This window comes from Bombina bombina, chromosome 1, assembly GCF_027579735.1.
Source record: "Bombina bombina isolate aBomBom1 chromosome 1, aBomBom1.pri, whole genome shotgun sequence".
NCBI classification, from domain to species: Eukaryota; Metazoa; Chordata; class Amphibia; order Anura; family Bombinatoridae; genus Bombina; species Bombina bombina.
In genome coordinates this window covers 1,218,390,156-1,218,414,787 of record NC_069499.1, presented here as the reverse complement: position 1 = coordinate 1,218,414,787, position 24,632 = coordinate 1,218,390,156, and the positions used below count along the sequence as shown (strand labels likewise).

General features: G+C 39.6%; 1 protein-coding gene across 1 annotated transcript in view; it reads left to right on the top strand.

Moving 5' to 3' along the window:
- OGFOD1 (2-oxoglutarate and iron dependent oxygenase domain containing 1) overlaps positions 1-24,632 on the top strand; it is a 104,589-nt gene that overhangs the window by 45,967 nt on the left and 33,990 nt on the right. Inside the window, exons 6-9 of the mRNA XM_053700305.1 lie at positions 2,705-2,796; positions 10,204-10,332; positions 20,330-20,443; positions 22,368-22,447. Of these exons, the coding sequence (XP_053556280.1) occupies positions 2,705-2,796; positions 10,204-10,332; positions 20,330-20,443; positions 22,368-22,447 (415 nt within the window). The remainder of the gene's footprint in view (positions 1-2,704; positions 2,797-10,203; positions 10,333-20,329; positions 20,444-22,367; positions 22,448-24,632) is intronic.

Below are 24,632 nucleotides of genomic sequence, written 5' to 3'. Positions count from 1 at the left end.
GAGTGGGAAACTAAAAAATATGGCTTTTATTTCATGAACATTTTTAAGCCTATCATGATCCAACAGTACATGTAGTTTTGCTTTGAAGTGATGGTTGATGCTGCTATTGTTGTTGGACTAAACAAAAATATTGTCTAAGTGTCTAATTCAAGAATGTTTTAGTATCCGATGAACAGTATTATAGGGACTTACTTGATTTGTTTTTAAAGTTTATTGAAAACTTTTTATGCTACAGAAGGTAATGAAAAGCAAAATCATGGATGTGTTTTTGCTGCCTTTTTGAGCTCGAACATAGTAAGGTATTTTCTTCTTGTGGCTTTTTGCCTCTTTTTATAGCACACACAGTTAGTCTAATATGAAAAGTATATTCATAATATATTTTTTCAGATTGGAGATAGAGTTTCTATGTGCACATTGATGGACACTATATATATTTTTCAAGAGTCTAAGGGCCCAAATTATCTAAAGGTTTCTGAGCTGGTTAGATTCTCTAAGAATTGAATTTGATGTGGAGAAGAGTACACTGCAGAATGGGATGAAAAATACTACATTGAATATTGGGTAACAGGGTGTTTCCCAATTTTTAATGTGGTATTTTTTTTTTATCCCATTTTTAATATAGTATTAAAAGTTACGTTTTATTTTTCTTATACTCTTTCTGCCTTAATAGTTAGCATAGTGAGCATAGAGTGCTGTAGTGCATTCTGTAGTGGACTCTTCTCCATACCCAATTAAATTTTGTTAGTGCAAAGCACCTCTCCCAGGTATATATATATTTGATTGCTACCATCGCTGTGCAAATTACCCTCTTCTGACGTCATCAGAATGAGACACCCATAGAATCCTTTGGAAGCGCGCTCTCGTGAGAGCAATGCTTCCTAGCAATGCGAATGTGTGCGACTCACTTGTAATATCAGCGCACATTATCATGCACTGGTATTACAAAGGGGATCGCTAATATCGCTTTCATCAAAGTAATATATAGCACTCCACTTGTAATCTAGCACAAAATTTGTATGTAAATTACAAAGGAATAAATAATATAAAATATGTGCAACATTAAATCATAATTTTAAGTACACTGGATGCGCAAAAACACAAACGGCTAGATTACGAGTTTTGCGGTAAGATGAAAAAGCAGCGTTAACAGGTCCTAACGCTGCTTTTTTACTACTGCTGGTATTAAGAGTCTTGCAGGTTTAGGGGCACCGCACACTTTTTTGGCCTTACCGCAAACCAACTTACGTAAATTTCGTAAAGCCTTTTTTCTATGGGACTTCCATAGCGCCGGTATTATGAGTTTGTCCTGGGAGGCCAAAAAGTGAGCGGTACACCCTACCCTGTCAAGATTCGTACCGCATTTTAAAGTCAGTAGTTATGAGTTTTATGTTACAACGCTGTAGCATAAAACTCATAACTAAAGTGCTAAAAAGTACACTAACACCCATAAACTACCTATTAACCCCTAAACCGAGGCCCTCCCGCATTGCAAACACTATAAAAAAAATATTAACCCCTAATCTGACGCTCCGGACATCACCGCCGCTATAATAAACATATTAACCCCTAAACCGCCACACTCCCGCCTCACAAACACTAGTTAAATAATATTAACCCCTAATCTGCTGCCCCAACACCGCTGCTACTTACATTATACTTATTGACCCCTAATCTGTTGCCCCCAACATTTCTGACACCTACATTATATTTATTAACCCCTAATCTCCCTCCCCCAATGTCGCCACAACCTACCTACATTTATTAACCCCTAATTTGCCGCCCCTAACGTCACCGCCACTATTCAAAATGTATTAACCCCTAAACCTAAGTCTAACCCTAACACCCCCTAACTTAAATATAATTTAAATAAATCTAAATACAATTACTATCCTTACCTAAATTATTCCTATTTAAAACTACCTATAAAATAAACCCTAAACTAGCTACAATATAACTAATAGTTACATTGTAGCTAGTTTAGGGTTTATTTTTATTTTACAGGCAAGTTTGTATTTTAACTAGGTAGAATAGTTACTAAATAGTTATTAACTATTTAATAAATACCTAGCTAAAATAAATACAAATTTACCTGTAAAATAAAACCTAACCTAAGTTACACTAACACCTAACACTACACTACAATTAAATAAATTCCCTACATTAAATACAATTAGCTAAATTACCAAAAAAACAAATTACAGAAAATAAAAAACAATTTACAAGATCTTTAAACTAATTACACCTAATCTAATAGCCCTATCAAAATAAAAAAAGCCCACCCAAAATAATAAAAAAACCCTAGCCTAAACTAAACTACCAATAGCCCTTAAAAGGGCCTTTTGCGGGGCATTGCCCCAAATAAATCAGCTCTTTAACCTTTAAAAAACAATGCAAACAACCCCCCAAATAAAAGCCCAACTAAAAAAACCTAAGCTCCCCATTGCCCTGAAAAGGGCATTTGGATAGCCAATTGGAATTAAGGTAGAAAAAATCCTATTGGCTGATGCAATCAGCCAATAGGATTTTTCTACCTTAAGGTGCCTGTCCAGGTGTTTCTAGGCTAAAGAGTGACTGTTTACAGAAGAGGTGTCTTGTCTCACTTATACTGAGAACCTGTTAATAATGTTACAAGGACTACATTCTAGAATAACGAGTTGCCCTGCACCACCGATCTCTTTCAAATGTGTCTATGTCTCCTTTTCAGAGCAAGGACATCCTGGATCCATCAAAAAGGCTCTTCTTCCTACATGGAACTCTTTGGCTTTCTTTGAGGTTTCTCCTGTCTCTTTCCATCAGGTGAGAAACAAAAGATCTGATACTCTAATTTCTCCAACATTGGTGTGTCCGGTCCACGGCGTCATCCTTACTTGTGGGAATATCTTCCCCAACAGGAAATGGCAAAGAGTCCCAGCAAAGCTGGCCATATAGTCCCTCCTAGGCTCCGCCCACCCCAGTCATTCTCTTTGCCGTTGCACAGGCAACATCTCCACGGAGATGGTTAAGAGTATGTGGTGTTTAGTTGTAGTTTTTTATTCTACTATCAAGTGTTTGTTATTTTAAAATAGTGCTGGTATGTACTATTTACTCTGAAACAGAAAAAGATGAAGAATTCTGTTTGTGAGAGGAAGATGATTTTAGCAGACAGTAACTAAAATCCTTTGCTGTTTCCACATAGGACTGTTGAGATGAAGTAACTTCAGTTGGGGGAAACAGTTAGCAGACTTTTCTGCTTAAGGTATGACTAGCCATATTTCTAACAAGACTGTGTAATGCTGGAAGGCTGTCATTTCCCCTCATGGGGACCGGTAAGCCATTTTCTTAGTCTCAAGCAGAATAAAGGGCTTAATATGGGCTATAAAACTGGTAGACACTTTTATGGGCAAAATCGATTGCTTTATTTGGGCATTTTATACATGTTTATGCTGGTATTTCACACTTATAAACTTGGGGAACGTTTTTTAACGTCAGGCACTATGTTAGACACCTTTTCCAGTCAGGAAGGGCCTTCCCAGTTGTAGGCTGAGCCTCATTTACGCGCCATTACTGCGCAGTTGTTTTTGAGAGCAAGACATGCAGATGCATGTGTGAGGATCTGAAGATAGTTGGAAAAGTTCCTAGAAGGCGTCATTTGGTATCGTATTCCCCTCTGGGCTTGGTAAAGTTGCAGCAAAGGCTGTAGCTGGGACTGTAGAGGGGTTAAAACTGTAACCGGCTCCGGTTTCGTTATTTTAAGGGTTAAAGCTCTGAAAATTGGTGTGCAATACCTTTAATGCTTTAAGACAATGTGGTGAAATTTTGGTAAATTTTGAACAATTCCTTCATATTTTTTCACATATTCAGTAATAAAGTGTGCTCTGTTTAAAATTTAAAGAGACAGTAACGGTTTTGTTTTAAAACGGTTTTTGTGCTTTACTGACAAGTTTAAGCCTGTTTAATATGTCTGTGCCTTCAGATAAGCTATGTTCTATATGTATGAAAGTCAATGTGTCTCCCCCTTCAAAATTATGTGATAATTGTGCCATAGCGTCCAAACAAAGTAAGGACAGTACTGTCACAGATAAGGAAGTTGCCCAAGATGATTCATCAGATGAAGGGAGTAGACATGGTTCTACATCATCTCCTTCTGTGTCTACACCAGTTTTGCCCACGCAGGAGGCCCCTAGTACTTCTAGCGCGCCAATGCTTATTACCATGCAACAATTGCGGCTGTAATGGATAACTCCATAGCAAATATTTTATCCAAAATGCCTGCATATCAGAGAAAGCGCGATTGCTCCGTTTTAAACACTGAAGAGCAGGAGGGCGCTGATGATAATTGTTCTGTCATACCCTCACACCAATCTGAAGGGGCCATGAGGGAGGTTTTGTCAGATGGGGAAATTTCAGATTCAGGAAAAATTTCTCAACAGGCTGAACCTTATGTTGTGACATTTAAATTTAAATTAGAACATCTCCGCGCACTGCTTAAGGAGGTGTTATCTACTCTGGATGATTGTGACAACCTGGTCATTCCAGAAAAATTATGCAAGATGGACAAGTTCCTAGAGGTTTCGGTGCACCCTGACGCTTTTCCTATACCCAAGCGGGTGGCGGACATAGTGAATAAGGAGTGGGAGAAGCCCGGCATACCTTTTGTTCCCCCTCCTATATTTAAGAAATTATTTCCTATGGTCGACCCCAGAAAGGACTTATGGCAGACAGTCCCTAAGGTCGAGGGGGCAGTTTCTACTCTAAACAAGCGCACTACTATTCCTATCGAGGATAATTGTGCTTTCAAAGATCCTATGGATAAAAAAATTGGAGGGTTTGCTTAAAAAGATTTTTGTACAGCAAGGTTACCTTCTTCAACCCATTTCGTGCATTGTTCCTGTCACTACAGCAGCGTGGTTCTGGTTCGAGGAACTAGAAAAGTCGCTCGGTAGAGAGACTCCCATATGAGGAGGTTATGGACAGAGTTCACGCACTTAAGTTGGCTAACTCTTTTATTTTAGATGCCGCTTTGCAATTAGCTAGATTAGCGGCGAAAAATTCAGGGTTTGCAATTGTGGCGCGCAGAGCGCTTTGGCTAAAGTCTTGGTCAGCGGATGTATCATCCAAGACAAAATTGCATAATATCCCCTTCAAGGGTAAAACTCTCTTTGGGCCAGAATTGAAAGAGATTATCTCAGACATCACTGGGGGAAAGGGCCACGCCCTCCCACAAGATAGGCCTTTCAAAGCCAAGAATAAGTCTAATTTTCGTTCCTTTCGTAATTTCAGGAATGGACCGGCCTCTAATTCTGCATCCTCTAAGCAAGAGGGTAATGCCTCACAGACCAAACCAGCCTGGAAACCGATGCAAGGCTGGAACAAGGGTAAGCAGGCCAAGAAGCCTGCCGCTGCTAACAAAACAGCATGAAGGAGTAGCCCCCGATCCGGGACCGGATCTAGTGGGGGGCAGACTCTCTCTCTTTGCTCAGGCTTGGGCAAGAGATGTTCAGGATCCCTGGACGCTAGAAATAGTTTCTCAGGGTTATCTTCTGGAATTCAAGGAACTACCCCCAAGGGGAAGGTTCCACATGTCTCACTTATCCTCAAACCAAATAATGAGACAGGCGTTCTTACATTGTGTAGAAGACCTGTTAAAGATGGGAGTGATACACCCAGTTCCAATGACGGAACAAGGAATGGGATTTTACTCAAATCTGTTCGTAGTTCCCAAAAAAGAGGGAACCTTCAGACCAATTCTGGATTTAAAGATCCTAAACAAATTTCTCAGGGTGCCATCGTTCAAAATGGAAACCATTCGAACGATTCTACCTACTATCCAGGAAGGTCAATTTATGACTACCGTGGATCTAAAGGATGCGTACCTACATATTCCTATCCACAAAGAACATCATCAGTTCCTAAGGTTCGCCTTTCTGGACAAACATTACCAGTTTGTGGCCCTCCCATTCGGGTTAGCCACTGCTCCAAGGATTTTCACAAAGGTACTCGGGTCCCTTCTAGCGGTTCTAAGACCGAGGGGCATTGCAGTAGTACCATACTTGGACGACATTCTAATACAAGCGTCGTCCCTTTCAAAAGCAAAGGCTCATACAGACATCGTTCTGGCCTTTCTCAGATCTCACGGATGGAAGGTGAACATAGAAAAAAGTTCTTTGTCTCCGTCGACAAGAGTTCCCTTCTTGGGAACAATAATAGATTCCTTAGAAATGAGGATGTCAGAAAGTCAAAACTTCTAAGCGCTTGTCAAGTTCTTCATTCTCATAGTTCCTTTTGCGCAAATTCATCTAAGACCATTACAACTGTGCATGCTGAAACAGTGGAATGGGGACTATACAGACTTGTCTCCAGTGATTCAGGTAGATCAGAAGACCAGAGATTCACTCCGTTGGTGGCTAACCCTGGACCACATATCCCAGGGAATGAGCTTCCGCAGACCAGAGTGGGTCATCGTCACGACCGACGCCAGTCTAGTGGGCTGGGGCGCGGTCTGGGAATCCCTGAAAGCTCAGGGACTATGGTCTCGGGAAGAGTCTCTTCTCCCGATAAACATTCTGGAACTAAGAGCGATATTCAATGCTCTCAGGGCTTGGCCTCAGCTAGCAAAGGCCAGATTCATAAGATTCCAATCAGACAACATGACGAGTGTTGCGTATATCAATCATCAGGGGGGAACAAGGAGTTCCCTGGCGATGAAAGAAGTGACCAAAATAATACAATGGGCAGAGGATCACTCCTGCCACCTATCTGCGATCCACATTCCAGGTGTGGAAAACTGGGAAGCGGATTATTTGAGTCGTCAGACATTCCATCCGGGGGAGTGGGAACTCCACCCGGAGATCTTTGCCCAGTTGACGCAACTATGGGGCATTCCAGATATGGATCTGATGGCGTCTCGTCAGAACTTCAAGGTTCCTTGCTATGGGTCCAGATCCAGGGATCCCAAGGCGACTCTAGTGGATGCACTAGTAGCGCCTTGGACCTTCAACCTAGCTTATGTGTTTCCACCGTTTCCTCTCATTCCCAGGCTGGTAGCCAGGATCAAACAGGAGAGGGCCTCTGTGATCTTGATAGCTCCTGCGTGGCCACGCAGGACTTGGTATGCAGACCTGGTGAATATGTAATCGGTTCCACCATGGAAGCTACCCTTGAGACAGGACCACCTTGTTCAGGGTCCATTTGAACATCCAAATCTGGTCTCCCTCCAGCTGACGGCTTGGAGATTGAACGCTTGATTCTATCAAAGCGTGGGTTTTCAGATTCTGTGATAGATACTCTGGTTCAAGCCAGAAAACCGGTAACTAGAAAGATTTACCATAAAATATGGAAAAGATATATCTGCTGGTGTGAATCCAAGGGATTCCCATGGAATAGGATAAAAATTCCTAAGATTCTTTCCTTTCTACAAGAAGGTTTGGATAAAGGATTATCTGCGAGTTCTCTAAAGGGACAGATTTCTGCTTTATCTGTCTTACTACACAAAAGACTGGCAGTTGTGCCAGATGTTCAAGCATTTGTTCAGGCTTTGGTTAGGATCAAGCCTGTTTACAGACCTTTGACTCCTCCCTGGAGTTTAAATCTAGTTCTTTCAGTTCTTCAAGGGGTTCCGTTTGAACCTTTACATTCCATAGATATTAAGTTGTTATCTTGGAAAGTTTTGTTTTTGGTTGCTATTTCTTCTGCTAGAAGAGTTTCTGAGTTATCTGCTCTACAGTGTACTCCGCCCTATCTGGTGTTCCATTCAGATAAGGTTGTTTTGCGTACTAAGCCTGGTTTTCTACCAAAGGTTGTTTCCAACAAAAATATTAATCAGGAGATAGTTGTACCTTCTTTGTGTCCGAATCCAGTTTCAAAGAAGGAACGTTTGCTACACAATTTAGATGTAGTCCGTGCTCTAAAATTCTACTTAGAAGCTACAAAAGAGTTCAGACAAACTTCTTCTCTGTTTGTCGTCTATTCTGGTAAAAGGAGAGGTCAAAAAGCAACTTCTACCTCTCTTTTTTTTTGGCTTAAAAGCATCATCCGATTGGCTTATGAGACTGCCGGACGGCAGCCTCCTGAAAGAATCACAGCTCACTCCACTAGGGCTGTAGCTTCCACATGGGCCTTCAAGAATGAGGCTTCTGTTGATCAGATATGTAAGGCAGCGACTTGGTCTTCACTGCACACTTTTGCCAAATTTTACAAATTTGATACTTTTGCTTCTTCGGAGGCTATTTTTGTGAGAAAGGTTTTGCAAGCCGTGGTGCCTTCCGTTTAGGTAACCTGATTTGCTCCCTCCCTTCATCCGTGTCCTAAAGCTTTGGTATTGGTTCCCACAAGTAAGGATGACGCCGTGGACCGGACACACCAATGTTGGAGAAAACAGAATTTATGCTTACCTGATAAATTACTTTCTCCAACGGTGTGTCTGGTCCACGGCCCGCCCTGGTTTTTTAATCAGGTCTGATGAATTTTTTTCTCTAACTACAGTCACCACGGCACCCTATGGTTTCTCCTATTTTTTCCTCCTGTCCGTCGGTCGAATGACTGGGGTGGGCGGAGCCTAGGAGGGACTATATGGCCAGCTTTGCTTGGACTCTTTGCCATTTTCTGTTGGGGAAGAGATATTCCCACAAGTAAGGATGACGCCGTGGACCAGACACACCGTTGGAGAAAGTAATTTATCAGGTAAGCATAAATTCTGTTTTTTAAACTAATGGAAAAACCTGTTTTATGTTCAATGTCTTGCTATTCCAGTTCTTTCTGAAGTGCCTCCTATTATAAGGCTGTATCATCCTTTTTATACTAATGGAGCATTTCTTTATTGGCTTCTTGAAAAAGTAGAACTCAGTGTTTTGACCTTTTCTTTTGCATATTGTCTCTTCCCTAATACTCTTTGCAGATATGGACAATATAGCGGGTAGTGTATTGTATACCATAATTTACACATCACATTTATAAATGTAAGCCCATTTCACAGAAATGCTTAGTAACTCAATAAGTACATTTTGCTGATGATTTCAGGATTTTGGCAGCATCACAAATATCTTCATTCTTGTTATGCACCAGCTTAGACTAAAATAAAACCCCTACTAAAGAAGGGTAATCACAATTTAAATCAATTAAAATCATGGTTTCTACATAAAGGTTTCATTTTTAGAATAATAATAATTCAAATGATTTTTCTTTAGATCAGAAAATACTGATTTAGTTTTATAACATTAGAAATACATTAGTACATCATTAAAATAAATTAAGTTATATAATTGAACTATTTCCAGTTGAATAGGTTTATATTTGATCAAGTTTCAGCTGTACTTTATTGGAAGGAGGAAATAATTATTACTCTAATAACAATTTAAATAGCTTCATTTATCTAAAACAATAACATTATATTTCATTTTTAATGCTTGCCCCTCCCTCCTCACACGTAGGTCCTTGTGCAGATCTAATCCACTCATATAAATCTTCTTTTCATTGAGCTTTTTGAAAGTTATTAAGAGTTTATTCTGTGTACATAGATTTGCAGGAGAGGAATGGCATTACAAAGACAGTAAAGTCCAAATTAAACTTTGCATGTTCTATCTAAATCATTAATGGTAAATTTCAGAATGTTTGCAATGAAAAATTATATTAGTGTAAAAGAAAACAGCATAATTATATTTTTTTTAAAAAAGTTTATATTTGTTTATATTTAAAGATTTATAATCCTAACACTGTTCCTCTGCCCCTTCATTTTCTCTTTTGGCTGAGCTGTGACATAGAAAGCAGACTTCCTAAAGGCTTTCAAAGGGCTTGACTTCAAGAGTGTCATATGACACCCAAACTGATTGGATGTTCATTGGAATTGTCATAAAAAAAAGAGTTCATACCAGTGGGCCGGCATAACATTGTAATAGAAACAATCTTTCTTAGCACTCAGTGTAACTGCACATGGAGCATTCTCCAGATACATTGTTCTTTTTAGTGAATGTGATTATTTTTGTTCTCATTTTTCTGTATTTTTTACTGTAATTTTTATAATTCTCTGTCTTCAAGAAACACTGAACTGGCATGTTTTGGAAGTGTCAGTGTAAAAAGGCAGGGGTCAAAGTTATACCTTTCCTAGTAGGCCTCTAAAAATGTGTTTACCGAGTGCGTCTGTATAATCACATTATTGTCTGAGCCTGATCTCCTCCTATTTTTATTTTGTTTTCTTATGGTAACTGTTTCTAACCTTTTTTGCTGTTGCAGGTTTCTGAAATTTTGTGTGAGGGAAAATGTCGTCTGTCAGTCAGCGGATGGTTTCATGGAGTTTCCTTGGAAAGACCTCCACGCAGCTTAGACCCCAGGGCAAGTCGTACCACACACATTCCTCATGATGTAAGATCCTTTCCTACTTCTGAGAGTTAGCTAAGGCACAAACGCTATGGCCCAGTAAAATGTTTCTCCTATTGTGTTAAAGGGACACTGTACCCAAATTTTTTTCTTTCGTGATTCAGATAGAGCATGACATTTTAAGCAACTTTCTAATTTACTCATATTATCAAATTTTCTTCATTCTCTTGGTATCTTTATTTGAAATGCAAGAAAGTAAGTTTAGATGCCGGCCCATTTTTGGTGATCAACCTGGGTTGTTCTTGCTGATTGGTGGATAAACTCATCCACCACTAAAAAAGTGCTGTCCGGAGTTCTGAATAAAAAAAAACCTTAGATGTCTTCTTTTTAAAATAAAGATAGCAAGAGAACAAAGAAAAATTGATAATAGGAATAAATTAGAAAGTGGCTTAAAATTGCATGCTCTATCTGAATCATGAAAGAAACCCATATGTGCTGAGAATTTTATACAACTTTAAAATAGACAATTAGTAAATTGAAAAAATATCTTTAAAAATAACGGGGGGGAAAACAGAATTGATATGGATATGCTTATGATGGACTTAAATAAATCAAACCTGACATAGTTTTACTACAGGGAAATTATGCTAATTTAGTTCTAATTTATCTTGTAAAACTGTTGAGAAGCCTGTGCATTTATCTGCTTTCCTCTGTCTTGGCCAACAGCTAAACTCTGAATTCTTTGAAGAGGTAATGGGGAGATTATTTAAGAAGCCTGTGTGTGCATATGCAGTCCACAATTTTTTTAACAGGCAGCACCATCCCCCCCCCCCCCCCATTTTGGCAAGATTACAAGTGGAGTGGTATTTAAGGCTCCTGCTCGCGCGCTAAATCCAGTAGAATTAAGCCTTTTGCACACGCCAGGTAGCGCTCGTATTACAAGTTGAAAGTAAAAAGATTTCACTCTTGCGCTAACCCAACACAATAAAAGGTTAGTTATAATATCACGACCGTCTTGACGTATAACCCCATAGAAGTCGATGGAGCAAAAAAAGTGGGGGGAAAAACTTAACACCCTACTTGCACGCAAACCTGATCACGTTTTCTAAAGTGCACTAACCCTAAATTGAAATATTAATATTTCACATTCCAATGTTCTTTACATTGCAGAATATGTTCTATTTATTTATAAATACTAATTTATTTATATGTCTGATGGTATTTTGGTACAATATATCTCTTCTCTCTCTCTTCTCTCTTTTCTCTCTCAATATATATAGGAATATCTATTTAAAAATACTTAAAACATATTCTGCTTTGTGCAGAACATTGGCATGGGAAATATTTACAGTAAATACACAGTATAAAACTTTATTAAATATGAATATTGCATAAATATACTTTTTCATGTTTTCATCTACTTGACAGCAATGGGCTCTAATGCGCGCACACACACACACACACACACATATATATATATATATACAAATGTATTTGTGTTTATGTAAATACATTGATACATATGTACACACACACACACACATATATATATATATATATATATATATACAAACACACATACATATTGAGACATGTACAGTGGGGCAAAAAAGTATTTAGTCAGCCACCAATTGTGCAAGTTCTCCCACTTAAGAAGATGAGAGAGGCCTGTAATTTTCACCATAGGTATACCTCAACTAGGAGAGACAAAATGTGGAAACAAATCCAGACAATCACATTGTCTGATTTGGAAAGAATTTATTTTCAAATTATGATGGAAAATAAGTATTTGGTCAATATCAAAAGTTCATCTCAATACTTTTATATATCCTTTGTGGGCAATGACAGAGGTCAAACGTTTTCTGTAAGTCTTCACAAGGTTGTCACACACTGTTGCTGGTATGTTGGCCCATTCCTGCATGCAGATCTCCTCTAGAGCAGTGATGTTTTGGGGCTGTCGCGGGGCAACACAGACTTTCAACTCCCTCCAAAGGTTTTCTATGGGGTTGAGATCTGGAGACTGGCTAGGCCACTCCAGGACCTTGAAATGCTTCTTACGAAGCCACTCCTTCGTTGCCCGGGCGGTGTGTTTGGGATCATTGTCATGCTGAAAGACCCAGCCACCTTTCATCTTCAATGCCCTTGCTGATGGAAGGAGGTTTGCACTCAAAATCTCAAGATACATGGCCCCATTCATTCTTTCATGTACACGGGTCAGTCGTCCTGTTCCCTTTGCATGTTGCCACCCCGATGCTTCACAGTAGGTATAGTGTTCTTTGGTTGCAACTCAGCATTCTCTCTCCTCCAAACACGACGAGTTGTGTTTCTACCAAACAGTTCTACTTTGGTTTCATCTGACCATATGACATTCTCCTAATCCGCTTCTGGATCATCCAAATGCTCTCTAGCATACTTCAGACGGGCCCGGACATGTCACTGCAGGATCTGAGTCCCTGGCGGCATAGTGTGTTAATGATGGTAGCCTTTGTTACGTTGGTCCCAGCTCTCTGAAGGTCATTCACTTGGTCCCCCCATGTGGTTCTGGGATGTTTGCTCACCATTCTTGTGATCATTTTGTCCCCACAGGGTGAGATCTTGCGTGGAGCCCCAGATCGAGGGAGATCATCAGTGGTCTTGTATGTCTTCCATTTCCTAATTATTGCTCCCACAGTTGATTTCTTCACACCCAGCTGCTTGCCTATTGCAGATTCAGTCTTCCCAGCCTGGTGCAGGTCTACAATTTTGTTTCTGGTGTCCTTCGACAGCTCTTTGGTCTTCACCATAGTGGAGTTTGGAGTGTGACTGTTTGAGGTTGTGGACAGGTGTCTTTTATACTGATAACAAGTTCAAACAGGTGCCATTAATACAGGTAATGAGTGGATGAAAGAGGAGCCTCTTAAAGAAGAAGATATAGGTCTGTGAGAGACAGAAATCTTGCTTGTTTGTAGGTTACCAAATACTTATTTCTCCAACATAGGTGTGTCCGGTCCACGGCGTCATCCTTACTTGTGGGATATTCTCTTCCCCAACAGGAAATGGCAAAGAGCCCAGCAAAGCTGGTCACATGATCCCTCCTAGGCTCCGCCTACCCCAGTCATTCTCTTTGCCGTTGTACAGGCAACATCTCCACGGAGATGGCTTAGAGTTTTTTAGTGTTTAACTGTAGTTTTTATTATTCAATCAAGAGTTTGTTATTTTAAAATAGTGCTGGTATGTACTATTTACTCTGAAACAGAAAAGAGATGAAGATTTCTGTTTGTATGAGGAAAATGATTTTAGCAACCGTTACTAAAATCCATGGCTGTTCCACACAGGACTGTTGAGAGGAATTAACTTCAGTTGGGGGAACAGTGAGCAGTCTTTTGCTGCTTGAGGTATGACACATTCTAACAAGACGATGTAATGCTGGAAGCTGTCATTTTCCCTATGGGATCCTATAAGCCATTTTTATTCAGATAGTAAATAAGGGCTTCACAAGGGCTTATTAAGACTGTAGACATTTTCTGGGCTAAATCGATCATATTTACACATATTTAGCCTTGAGGAATCATTTAATCTGGGTATTTTTTGTAAAATTATGTCGGCAGGCACTGTTTTAGACACCTTATTCTATAGGGGCTTTCCCTAATCATAGTCAGAGCCTCATTTTCGCGCCGGTATGGCGCACTTGTTTTTGAGAACAGCATGACATGCAGCTGCATGTGTGTGGAGCTCTGATACATAGAAAAGTCTTTCTGAAGGCATTATTTGGTATCGTATTCCCTTTTGGGCTTGGTTGGGTCTCAGCAAAGCAGATTCCAGGGACTGTAAAGGGGTTAAATATAAAAACGGCTCCGGTTCCGTTATTTTAAGGGTTAAAGCTTCCAAATTTGGTGTGCAATACTTTTAAGGCTTTAAGACACTGTGGTGAAATTTTGGTGAATTTTGGACAATTCCTTCATACTTTTTCGCAATTGCAGTAATAAAGTGTGTTCAGTTTAAAATTTAAAGTGACAGTAACGGTTTTATTTTAAAACGTTTTTTGTGCTTTGTTATCAAGTTTATGCCTGTTTAACATGTCTGAACTACCAGATAGATTATGTTCTGACTGTGGGGAAGCCAAGGTTCCTTCTCATTTAAATAGATGTGATTTATGTCATAAAAAATTTAGAAAAAATGATGCCCAAGATGATTCCTCAAGTGAGGGGAGTAAGCATGGTACTGCATCATCCCCTCCTTCGTCTACACCAGTCTTGCCCATACAGGAGGCCCCTAGTACATCTAGCGCGCCAATACTCCTTACTATGCAACAATTAACGGCTGTAATGGATAATTCTATCAAAAACATTTTAGCCAATATGCCCACTTATCAGCGAAAGCGCGATTGCTCTGTTTTAGAAAATACTGAAGAGCATGAGAACGCTGATGATTTTGTTTCTGAAGGGCCCCTACACCAGTCTGAGGGAGCCAGGGAGGTTTTGTCTGAGGGAGAAATTTCAGATTCAGGAAAAATTTCTCAACAAGCTGAACCTGATGTGATTACTTTTAAATTTAAGTTGGAACATCTCCGCGCTCTGCTTAAGGAGGTGTTATCCAATTTGGATGATTGTGATTATCTGGTCATTCCAGAAACACTATGTAAAATGGACAAGTTCCTAGAGGCCCCGGGGCCCCCCGAAGCTTTTCCTATACCCAAGCGGGTGGCGTACATTGTTAATAAACAATGGGACAGGCCCGGTATACCTTTCGTACCTCCCCCCATATTTAAAAAATTGTTTCCTATAGTCGACCCCAGAAAGGACTTATGGCAGACAGTCCCCAAGGTCGAGGGGGCGGTTTCTACTCTAAACAAGCGCACCACTATACCCATAGAAGATAGTTGTACTTTCCAAGATCCTATGGATAAAAAATTAGGTTTGCTAAAAAAGATGTTTGTTCAGCAAGGTTACCTTCTACAACCAATTGCATGCATTGTCCCTGTCACTACAGCCGCGTGTTTCTGGCTCGATGAGCTAGAAAAGGCGATTATTAGTAATTCTTCTTCTTATGAGGAGATTATGGACAGAATTCGTGCTCTTAAATTGGCTAATTCTTTCACCCTAGACGCCACCTTGCAATTGGCTAGGTTAGCGGCGAAAAATTCTGGGTTTGCTACAAATTGCTTGACATTCCTTTCAAGGGGAAAACACTGTTTGGCCCTGACTTGAAAGAGATTATCTCTGATATCACTGGGGGCAAGGGCCACGCCCTTCCTCAGGATAGGTCTTTCAAGGCCAAAAATAAACCTAATTTTCGTCCCTTTCGCAGAAACGGACCAGCCCCAAGTGCTACGTCCTCTAAGCAGGAGGGTAATACTTCTCAAGCCAATCCAGCCTGGAGAATGCAAGGCTGGAACAAAGGAAAGCAGGCCAAGAAACCTGCCACTGCTCCCAAGACAGCATGAGATGCGGGCCCCCGATCCGGGACCGGATTTGGTGGGGGGCAGACTCTCTCTCTTCACTCAGGCTTGGGCAAGAGATGTTCTGGATCCTTGGGCGCTAGAAATAGTCTCCCAAGGTTATCTTCTGGAGGTGATTCATCCTGTTCCATTAAAAGAACAAGGGATGGGGTTCTACCCCAATCTGTTCGTAGTTCCCAAAAAAGAGGGAACGTTCAGACCAATCTTAGATCTCAAGATCCTAAACAAGTTTTTCAAGGTTCCATCGTCCAAAATGGAAACCATTCGAACAATCCTTCCATCCAGGAAGGTCAATTCTTGACCACGGTGGATTTAAAGGATGCGTATCTACATATTCCTATCCACAAGGAACATCATCGGTTCCTAAGGTTCGCATTCCTGGACAAGCATTACCAGTTCGTGGCGCTTCCTTTCGGATTAGCCACTGCTCCAAGGATTTTCACAAAGGTACTAGGGTCCCTTCTGGCGGTGCTAGGACCAAGGGGCATTGCTGTAGTACCTTACTTGGACGACATTCTGATTCAAGCGTCGTCCCTTCCTCAAGCAAAGGCTCACACGGACATAGTCCTGGCCTTTCTCAGATCTCACGGAGGAAAGTGAACGTGGAAAAGAGTTCTCTATCTCCGTCGACAAGAGTTCCCTTCTTGGGAACAATAATAGACTCCTTAGAAATGAGGATTTTTCTGGCAGAGACCAGAAAAACAAAACTTCTAAACTCTTGTCGGATACTTCATTCCGTTCCTCTTCCTTCCATAGCGCAGTGCATGGAAGTGATAGGTTTGATGGTAGCGGCAATGGACATAGTTCCTTTTGCGCGCATTCATCTAAGACCATTACAACTGTGTATGCTCAGTCTGTGGAATGGGGACTATACAGAGACTCACTCCGTTGGTGGCTGTCCCTGGACAACATGTCACAAGGGGTGACCTCCCGTAGACCAGAGTGGGTCATTGTCACGACCAACGCCAGTCTGATGGGCTGGGGCGCGGTCTGGGGATCCCTGAAAGCTCAGGGTCTTTGGTCTCGGGAAGAATCTCTTCTACCGATAAATATTCTGGAACTGAGAGCGATATTCAATGCTCTCAAGGCTTGGCCTCAGCTAGCGAGGGCCAAGTTCATACGGTTTCAATCAGACAACATGACGACTGTTGCGTACATTAACCATCAGGGGGGAACAAGGAGTTCCCTGGCGATGGAAGTAGTGACCAAAATCATTCTATGGGCGGAGACTCGCTCCTGCCACCTGTCTGCAATCCACATCCCAGGAGTGGAAAATTGGGAAGCGGATTTTCTGAGTCGTCAGACATTGCATCCGGGGGAGTGGGAACTCCATCCGGAAATCTTTGCCCAAATCACTCAACTGTGGGGCATTCCAGACATGGATCTGATGGCCTCTCGTCAGAACTTCAAGGTTCCTTGCTACGGGTCCAGATCCAGGGATCCCAAGGCGACTCTAGTAGATGCACTAGTAGCACCTTGGACCTTCAATCTAGCTTATGTATTCCCGCCGTTTCCTCTCATCCCCAGGCTGGTAGCCAGGATCGATCAGGAGAGGGCGTCGGTGATCTTGATAGCTCCTGCGTGGCCACGCAGGACTTGGTATGCAGATCTGGTGAATATGTCATCGGCTCCACCATGGAAGCTACCTTTGAGACGAGACCTTCTTGTTCAAGGTCCGTTCGAACATCCGAATCTGGTCCCACTCCAGCTGACTGCTTGGAGATTGAACGCTTGATCTTATCAAAGCGAGGGTTCTCAGATTCTGTTATTGATACTCTTGTTCAGGCCAGAAAGCCTGTAACTAGAAACATTTACCACTAAATTTGGAAAAAATATATCTGTTGGTGTGAATCTAAAGGATTCCCTTGGGACAAGGTTAAGATTCCTAAGATTCTATCCTTCCTTCGAGAAGGATTGAAAAAAGGATTATCTGCAAGTTCCTTGATGGGACAGATTTCTGCCTTGTCTGTGTTACTTCACAAAAAGCTGGCAGCTGTGCCAGATGTTCAAGCCTTTGTTCAGGCTCTGGTTAGAATCAAGCCTGTCTACAAACATTTGACTCCTCTTTGGAGTCTCAACTTAGTTCTTTCAGTTCTTCAGGGGGTTCCGTTTGAACCCTTACATTCCGTTGCAATTTCTTCTGCTAGAAGAGTTTCAGAATTATCTGCTCTGCAGTGTTCTCCTCCTTATCTGGTGTTCCATGCAGATAAGGTGGTTTTACGTACTAAACCTGGTTTTCTTCCAAAAGTTGTTTCTAACAAAAACATTAACCAGGAGATAGTCGTGCCTTCTCTGTGTCCGAAACCAGTTTCGAAGAAGGAACGTTTGTTGCACAATTTGGATGTTGTTCGCGCTCTAAACTTCTATTTAGATGCTACAAAGGATTTTAGACAAACATCTTCCTTGTTTGTTGTGTATTCTGGTAAAAGGAGAGGTCAAAAAGCAACTTCTACCTCTCTCTCTTTTTGGATTCAAAGCATCATCAGATTGGCTTACGAGACTGCCGGACGGCAGCCTCCTGAAAGAATCACAGCTCATTCCACTAGGGCTGTGGCTTCCACATGGGCCTTCAAGAACGAGGCTTCTGTTGATCAGATATGTAGGGCAGCGACTTGGTCTTCACTGCACTCTTTTACCAAATTTTACAAGTTTGATATTTTTGCTTCTTCTGAGGCTATTTTTGGGAGAAAGGTTTTGCAAGCCGTGGTGCCTTCCATTTAGGTGACCTGATTTGCTCCCTCCCTTCATCCGTGTCCTAAAGCTTTGGTATTGGTTCCCACAAGTAAGGATGACGCCGTGGACCGGACACACCTATGTTGGAGAAAACAGAATTTATGTTTACCTGATAAATTACTTTCTCCAACGGTGTGTCCGGTCCACGGCCCGCCCTGGTTTTTTAATCAGGTCTGATATTTTATTTTCTTTAACTACAGTCACCACGGTATCATATGGTTTCTCCTATGCAAATATTCCTCCTTAACGTCGGTCGAATGACTGGGGTAGGCGGAGCCTAGGAGGGATCATGTGACCAGCTTTGCTGGGCTCTTTGCCATTTCCTGTTGGGGAAGAGAATATCCCACAAGTAAGGATGACGCCGTGGACCGGACACACCGTTGGAGAAAGTAATTTATCAGGTAAACATAAATTCTGTTTTTCCACCATAATATGCAAAAAAATCTCATAGTTGAGGTATACCTATGATGAAAATTACAGGCCTCTCTCATCTTCTTAAGTGGGAGAACTCGCACAATTGGTGGCTGACAATACTTTTTTGCCCCATACATTTTTTTTTATTAGTGTTATTATGAGTGTAATTGTACTTTATAATGTATTTTGGATGTGCTTTGTTTTGCAAACCAGTGAACCAGAGCTCTACGGTCGCTTTATCCCAACGCGCATTAACTTCAATTGCGCTCAATCAATGTTTACTTTCAACTTGTAATACAAGCGCTACATCCGACGCATGCAAACCCCGATATTGCTCTCGCGAAACAGCGTGCCACTTGTAATCTAGCCCTATATATAGAGACCCGCTTCAAAAGTATTTCATTACACTTTAAGTGAGGGGATAAAGGGGATTATGAAGTAAATTGAGTTGATTGAAAGTAAAAGTACTTGTTTTGTGGGTTAAAAACAGAGCATATGTGTTTCTTAGAGGTTAAATTGGGCATCATTTGTTTCACAAGGAGAAGCCTCAGAGGTTGCACATGACTCGCAGGTCACTAATTGCTGCCACTGGTATAGGATCTCCAGCAATACGCATTTAGGGCACAAATCCATAGGCTTAAAGGGATATAAAACACAACTTTTTTTCTTTCATGATTCAGATAGGGCATGCAATTTTAAGCAACTTTCTAATTTACTCCTATTATCAAATTGTCTTCGTTCTCTTGCTATCTTTATTTGAAAAAGCAGGAATGTAAGCATAGGAGCCGGCCCATTGTTGGTTCAACTAACCTGGGTAGCACTTGCTAAATGAAGAAAAATGTATAATGGGAGTAAATTAGAACGTTGCTTAAAATTGCATGCTCTATCTGAATCATGAAAGAAGAAATTGGGTTTTGTGTCCCTTTAATGATTATTTTCTCATAGCAACAGCGGTACAGAGATATTTGCAGTTTAAAGGGACATGAAACCAAACATTTTTCCAATTTACCTCTATTTTTAAATTTGCTTAATTCTCTTAGTATCCTTTGTTGATGGTGGAGTAATGCACTACTGGGAGTTAGCTGAACACATCTAGTGAACACATCCATTAATGTGTTGCTGTTCCTGAACCTACCTAGGTATTCTGTTCAAATAAGGATATCAAGAGAATTAAGCTAATTTAAAAATAGAGGTAAATTGGAAAGTCGTTTAAAATCAAATTCTATGTCTGAATTGTGCCCCTGTTATTTTCCAGTTGATTTAAAAGTAGGTAGGCATACTTAGTTTTATAGAATAACACAACCGAAAAGCTTTAAGTAATGACACTATAGTTCCGCTAAACTCACCTCTAATATATCGCATTCATTTCTGGAACAATAATTTATATTAAAAAAAAAGAATGATGTTAGTCCTAGGTTTCTTTTAGCGCCTAATATGTGGTTTTGTTTTTGTGCACAGCATGAGATTTTATATGAGTGGATCAATGAAGTTTATCTGTCTGTTGATTCTCAAAGTCAGATCCAAGAGGAATTTGAAGACAGTTCTGAGATTCTTTTGAAAAACTTCCTGAAGGTTTGTGCCATATTCAAGCGGTAATGTAAAAAAGAGGGAGAGAGAAGGAACAAAAACTGAGTAGATCGGAAAGGTTAATGTGGGATGTGATAGACAGTACTGATATAGCTAAGGAGGAAGTTATATTGTGTGTAACAGGAAATAATACAGGGGACATTACAAATATTTTTCTTTCTTGGATCTAAAAGAGGTCATTATACAGGTACAAATGGTCATTTTTAATAACTTGATTTTTTTTAAAGGAAAAAAAGCCATTCATGAAAGTCTGTATTTGAGAATATTTCTGGATTTGGAGATTTGTACCTGTACAATAAATTGTAGATTTAAAAAAAAAAAAAAGATGTTCCTGTACTGCAGAGCTTTCCAAACTTTTCATGTTGGTGACACACTTTTTAGACCTACATCATTTTGCGACACAGTAATTAAGTTGTACTAGCAAACAGGAGGTTAAACTAACTTGTTTTAAGAGATACGGACAGATACATAAATTATATAATAACGAAATGTATTTACAAGTAGCAGTATGTATGTGCAAAAGTTAAAAAAGTTTAATAACACCAATAGCTACTTACTATTTTAATAGGATGTATGAGGTTGATGGGATGAAAATAGTTTCTGAATATTTAGTGGAATATTAGATAAAGACACTCGCATTTCATCATCAAGCATTTTTAAGCTTCCACTTCCTATCCATATATCAAGAGCAGGACCAGCAATGTTCTACTGGGAGCTAGCTGCAAAAAAAAAAACCCGCTTTGACTTCTGACTTCAGCTCAGCGTTTAAGCTGCCACCCTCAGAGATCCGTGAGTCCGAATGACTACCATGCTGCAAACACACTGCTGCCCCACTCACTGACTACACATGCATTCAGGAGCCAATTGAAGAGACTATATGTGCAGTCAGGAGCCAATGTGCCGCCAAAGCAGCCAATGGGAATAGTTTCAGTTCCCACTGAGCTGCGCCATTAGGTTAAGATTATCTGTAACCCACTAGGTATCAATCACGTGTCAACCATGTGATATGCGTAGCAGGCAGGCGGAAAGTCAGAAACCAAAAAAATAATTTAAATTAAAAAAAAATTGTGCTGAAGCAGGGACACACCTACACACTGCTGCAGACACACTAATGTGTCACGACACACAGTTTGGAAAGCACTGCTGTACTGATTTATTTTTTATGCTAGTGGAACCGTGGGAGTTCTGCTGATCAGCTAGTGAGTTTATACCTCATAGCTTCAAAATCAAAATACATTTTAACATAAACCTTTTTTTTTTTTTAGAAAAAAAATAAATAAAAATTAAAGGGACAGGCAACTCAATTTTTTTATTGTTTAAAAGAATAGATAATCTCTTTATTACATTTTGTGTTTTGCACAGAAAACATGGTTATATTAATACACATTTTTTTACCTCTTTAATTACCTTATATCTAATCCTCTTCTGACAGCCCCCTGATCACATGACTTCTTATTTATTATCTATTCACTTGAAATTAAGCCAATTAGTGCAGTGTCTGCCATAACCCACGGGCGTGAGCGCAATGTTATCTATATGGCTAACATGAACTAGCACTCCCCTGTTGTGAAAAGCTAATAAAAAAGCATGTGGTCATGGGGCTGTCTTTAGTGACCTAGAAACAGACAGAAATTTAGAGGTTTAAAGGTTATAAAGTATATTAACATAACCATAATGGTTGTACAAAGCTGGGGAATGGGTAGTAAAGGCATTGTCTATCTATCAGTCAACAATAACAATTTGTGTGTTGACTGTCCCTTTAACTTTTCTTTTTAGTTTAATGTCCATTTAAAAGGATCACAGCAATAGATTAGGCTGGGACTGGAAAAGAAGGGTGGAGCAGAGAAGAGGAGCAACCATCACCAGTGCTAAAAGGGTTACAGTTTATTTTCTTTTTCCTGATTTTCAGCCAGAAAAATTCCAAGCTGTATGTGCAGCTCTCGACAAGAACAACATTGAATGGCAGTTATATGGGCCCCCAAACAGAAGGTTTTTTCTTTTATTTATTTAAATGAGTACATAAACTGATTTTAACTTTAGATGAAAGCAAACTCTAGTACAATAGGCATCTTGCAGGGTCTTTCCCTTTTTTAGAGGATTCCTGAGGGCATCCGCCGCAAGTGCCTGTTCTTTTTTTTTTTTTTTTAACTCTTTAGATGTATGCATTTTTAGCTAATCCTGAATGATAATACGCTTCTTTTTCTGAGCTGGATTTACAGTGACTGTCATCTGCTGCAGGGGTTAAAATAAGTGTGCATATGTGTGTGTGTGTGTGTGTGTGCGCGCGCGCGTGCATATGTGTTATGTGAGTGTGTCTGCATATGTGTGTTTGTGCATACTGTATTTATGTGAGTATTTGTGTGTGTGCCTATGTATGTGTGTATTTGCGTGGCCGGACTGTTATCCGAATGACGCTTTTCCGACGGACATTTGTCCGACGGACAATATTCCGAAAGACATTTATCCGGCTGCTGGGTGGGAATGAAGCTTAAAAATCACGGTTTTATAACATTTTTAATAGTGGACTGACAAAAGACAATTAAATCAACTTATATATAACATTTATAACATTTTTAATAGTGGACTGACAAAAGACAATTAAATCAACTTATATATAACATATTAATTATAATATTATAATTATAATAATTATATTATGTGTTAAAAGTACATCGTGAGGGTAGGGACCCATGGATAGGTTCCCAGAGGCGGTTGCGGCGCCCGAGTCACTGATTGTAACAGAAAATTTTGGATCGTATCTGCCCTCGGCCGAATGTATCTTGATTTATTTAAGTAAATCTTATATATTATGTGCTATTGCCTTTAAAAAGTCTAATCTTGAGTATTCACTGTATTTTTCTAAAACTTTCATTATCCTGTTGTTTATGATTTCATATTTTTTTTTGGGTTTTCTCAGTTCAACTCCAGAATCAATTTTTTCAATTGTTAACTCCCATTCTGCTTGTTCTTTTCTTATTTTTGAAACTAGTCTGCAAATGCTTGGGTGGGTTATTGACATTCGTTGGTCAAATGCTCTGTGCCATCCTTCTAGAGAGTTGTTTGTTCTAGGTAACCCTAGTTTTGTTCTTTCAAAAGTGTTCCACATCGTAATATCGAAAGTAGGTTTTCTTCTTGTACCTTCTTGTAGTTCGCCAATCCAGGTTTTTTCAAAATAATTTAAAAATTCAGATAAAATGTTACTGTTTTGTTTTTCTATTGATTTTACAAAGTCATTAAATGTTTCAACTACATCTTCCACTGGCACAAATGCTAATGCTTCTAAGCATTTTATGATCAGAGCATTTTTTTCATTATTATACCATATTTTTAAGCCCAAAGATTGTATTTTTCTCCACAGGCATTGGGAAAAATGGAAAAAAGCATCCATAAATTATTGTATTTTGTAAAAAATTTGTCATGCAATTTATTGCTGCTCTTTCAAAATCTACAGTAATTGATATAGGATTGATATCTGGATTTTTTTCTTTTATAATACTAAAAATTAAATTATAAGTTTCCTGATTTTTATTTTTTGATATGCAGTATACTAATGGTATGGTATGGTTATCTTCTATTAAAACATGTATTGTATACAACTGAAAACCTAAAGGAGCTGAGTCAAATGTTCCGTCACAGAGCCAGTGTTGTTTTTTTGAAAGAAGATCTACATTTTTTTTAGTAGACAGAATGATTAAATTTTCACTTTCGTGCATGATGAAATTTTCTCCTCTGGTTGTTTTTCTTAAATCATCATTTAAAATGTTTCCATTTGGTGTTGTTCGATGTCGACGTACCATTCTGGCAAGAGTTTCTTTTTTAGGTAGAGCTCCTGCTGCTTCAAGGGGGAAATTAGATGTGCAATTTTGTATTATGCTTGATGTTACTTCCTCTGAATTTTTAGCAACTTCTTTTATTTTTTCAATTGTTTTCATAGATAAAATTCTTGCTGCATTAGGTGGATGTGAATGATTTGATGCATCTTTTTCAATTATATCATTAATGGTTTTTAGCCTTCCTCCACAAAAACCTTTTTTTTCACATCTCCAATATGTGACATTTTCTTTTTTTTTGTCTACAATGTATGCATAACCTTCATATAACATTTTTCTTCCTCCTTTACACGTCTTTATGAACTCCATTTTTTTAATTTGATGTTTTTTTTAAATTTATTTAT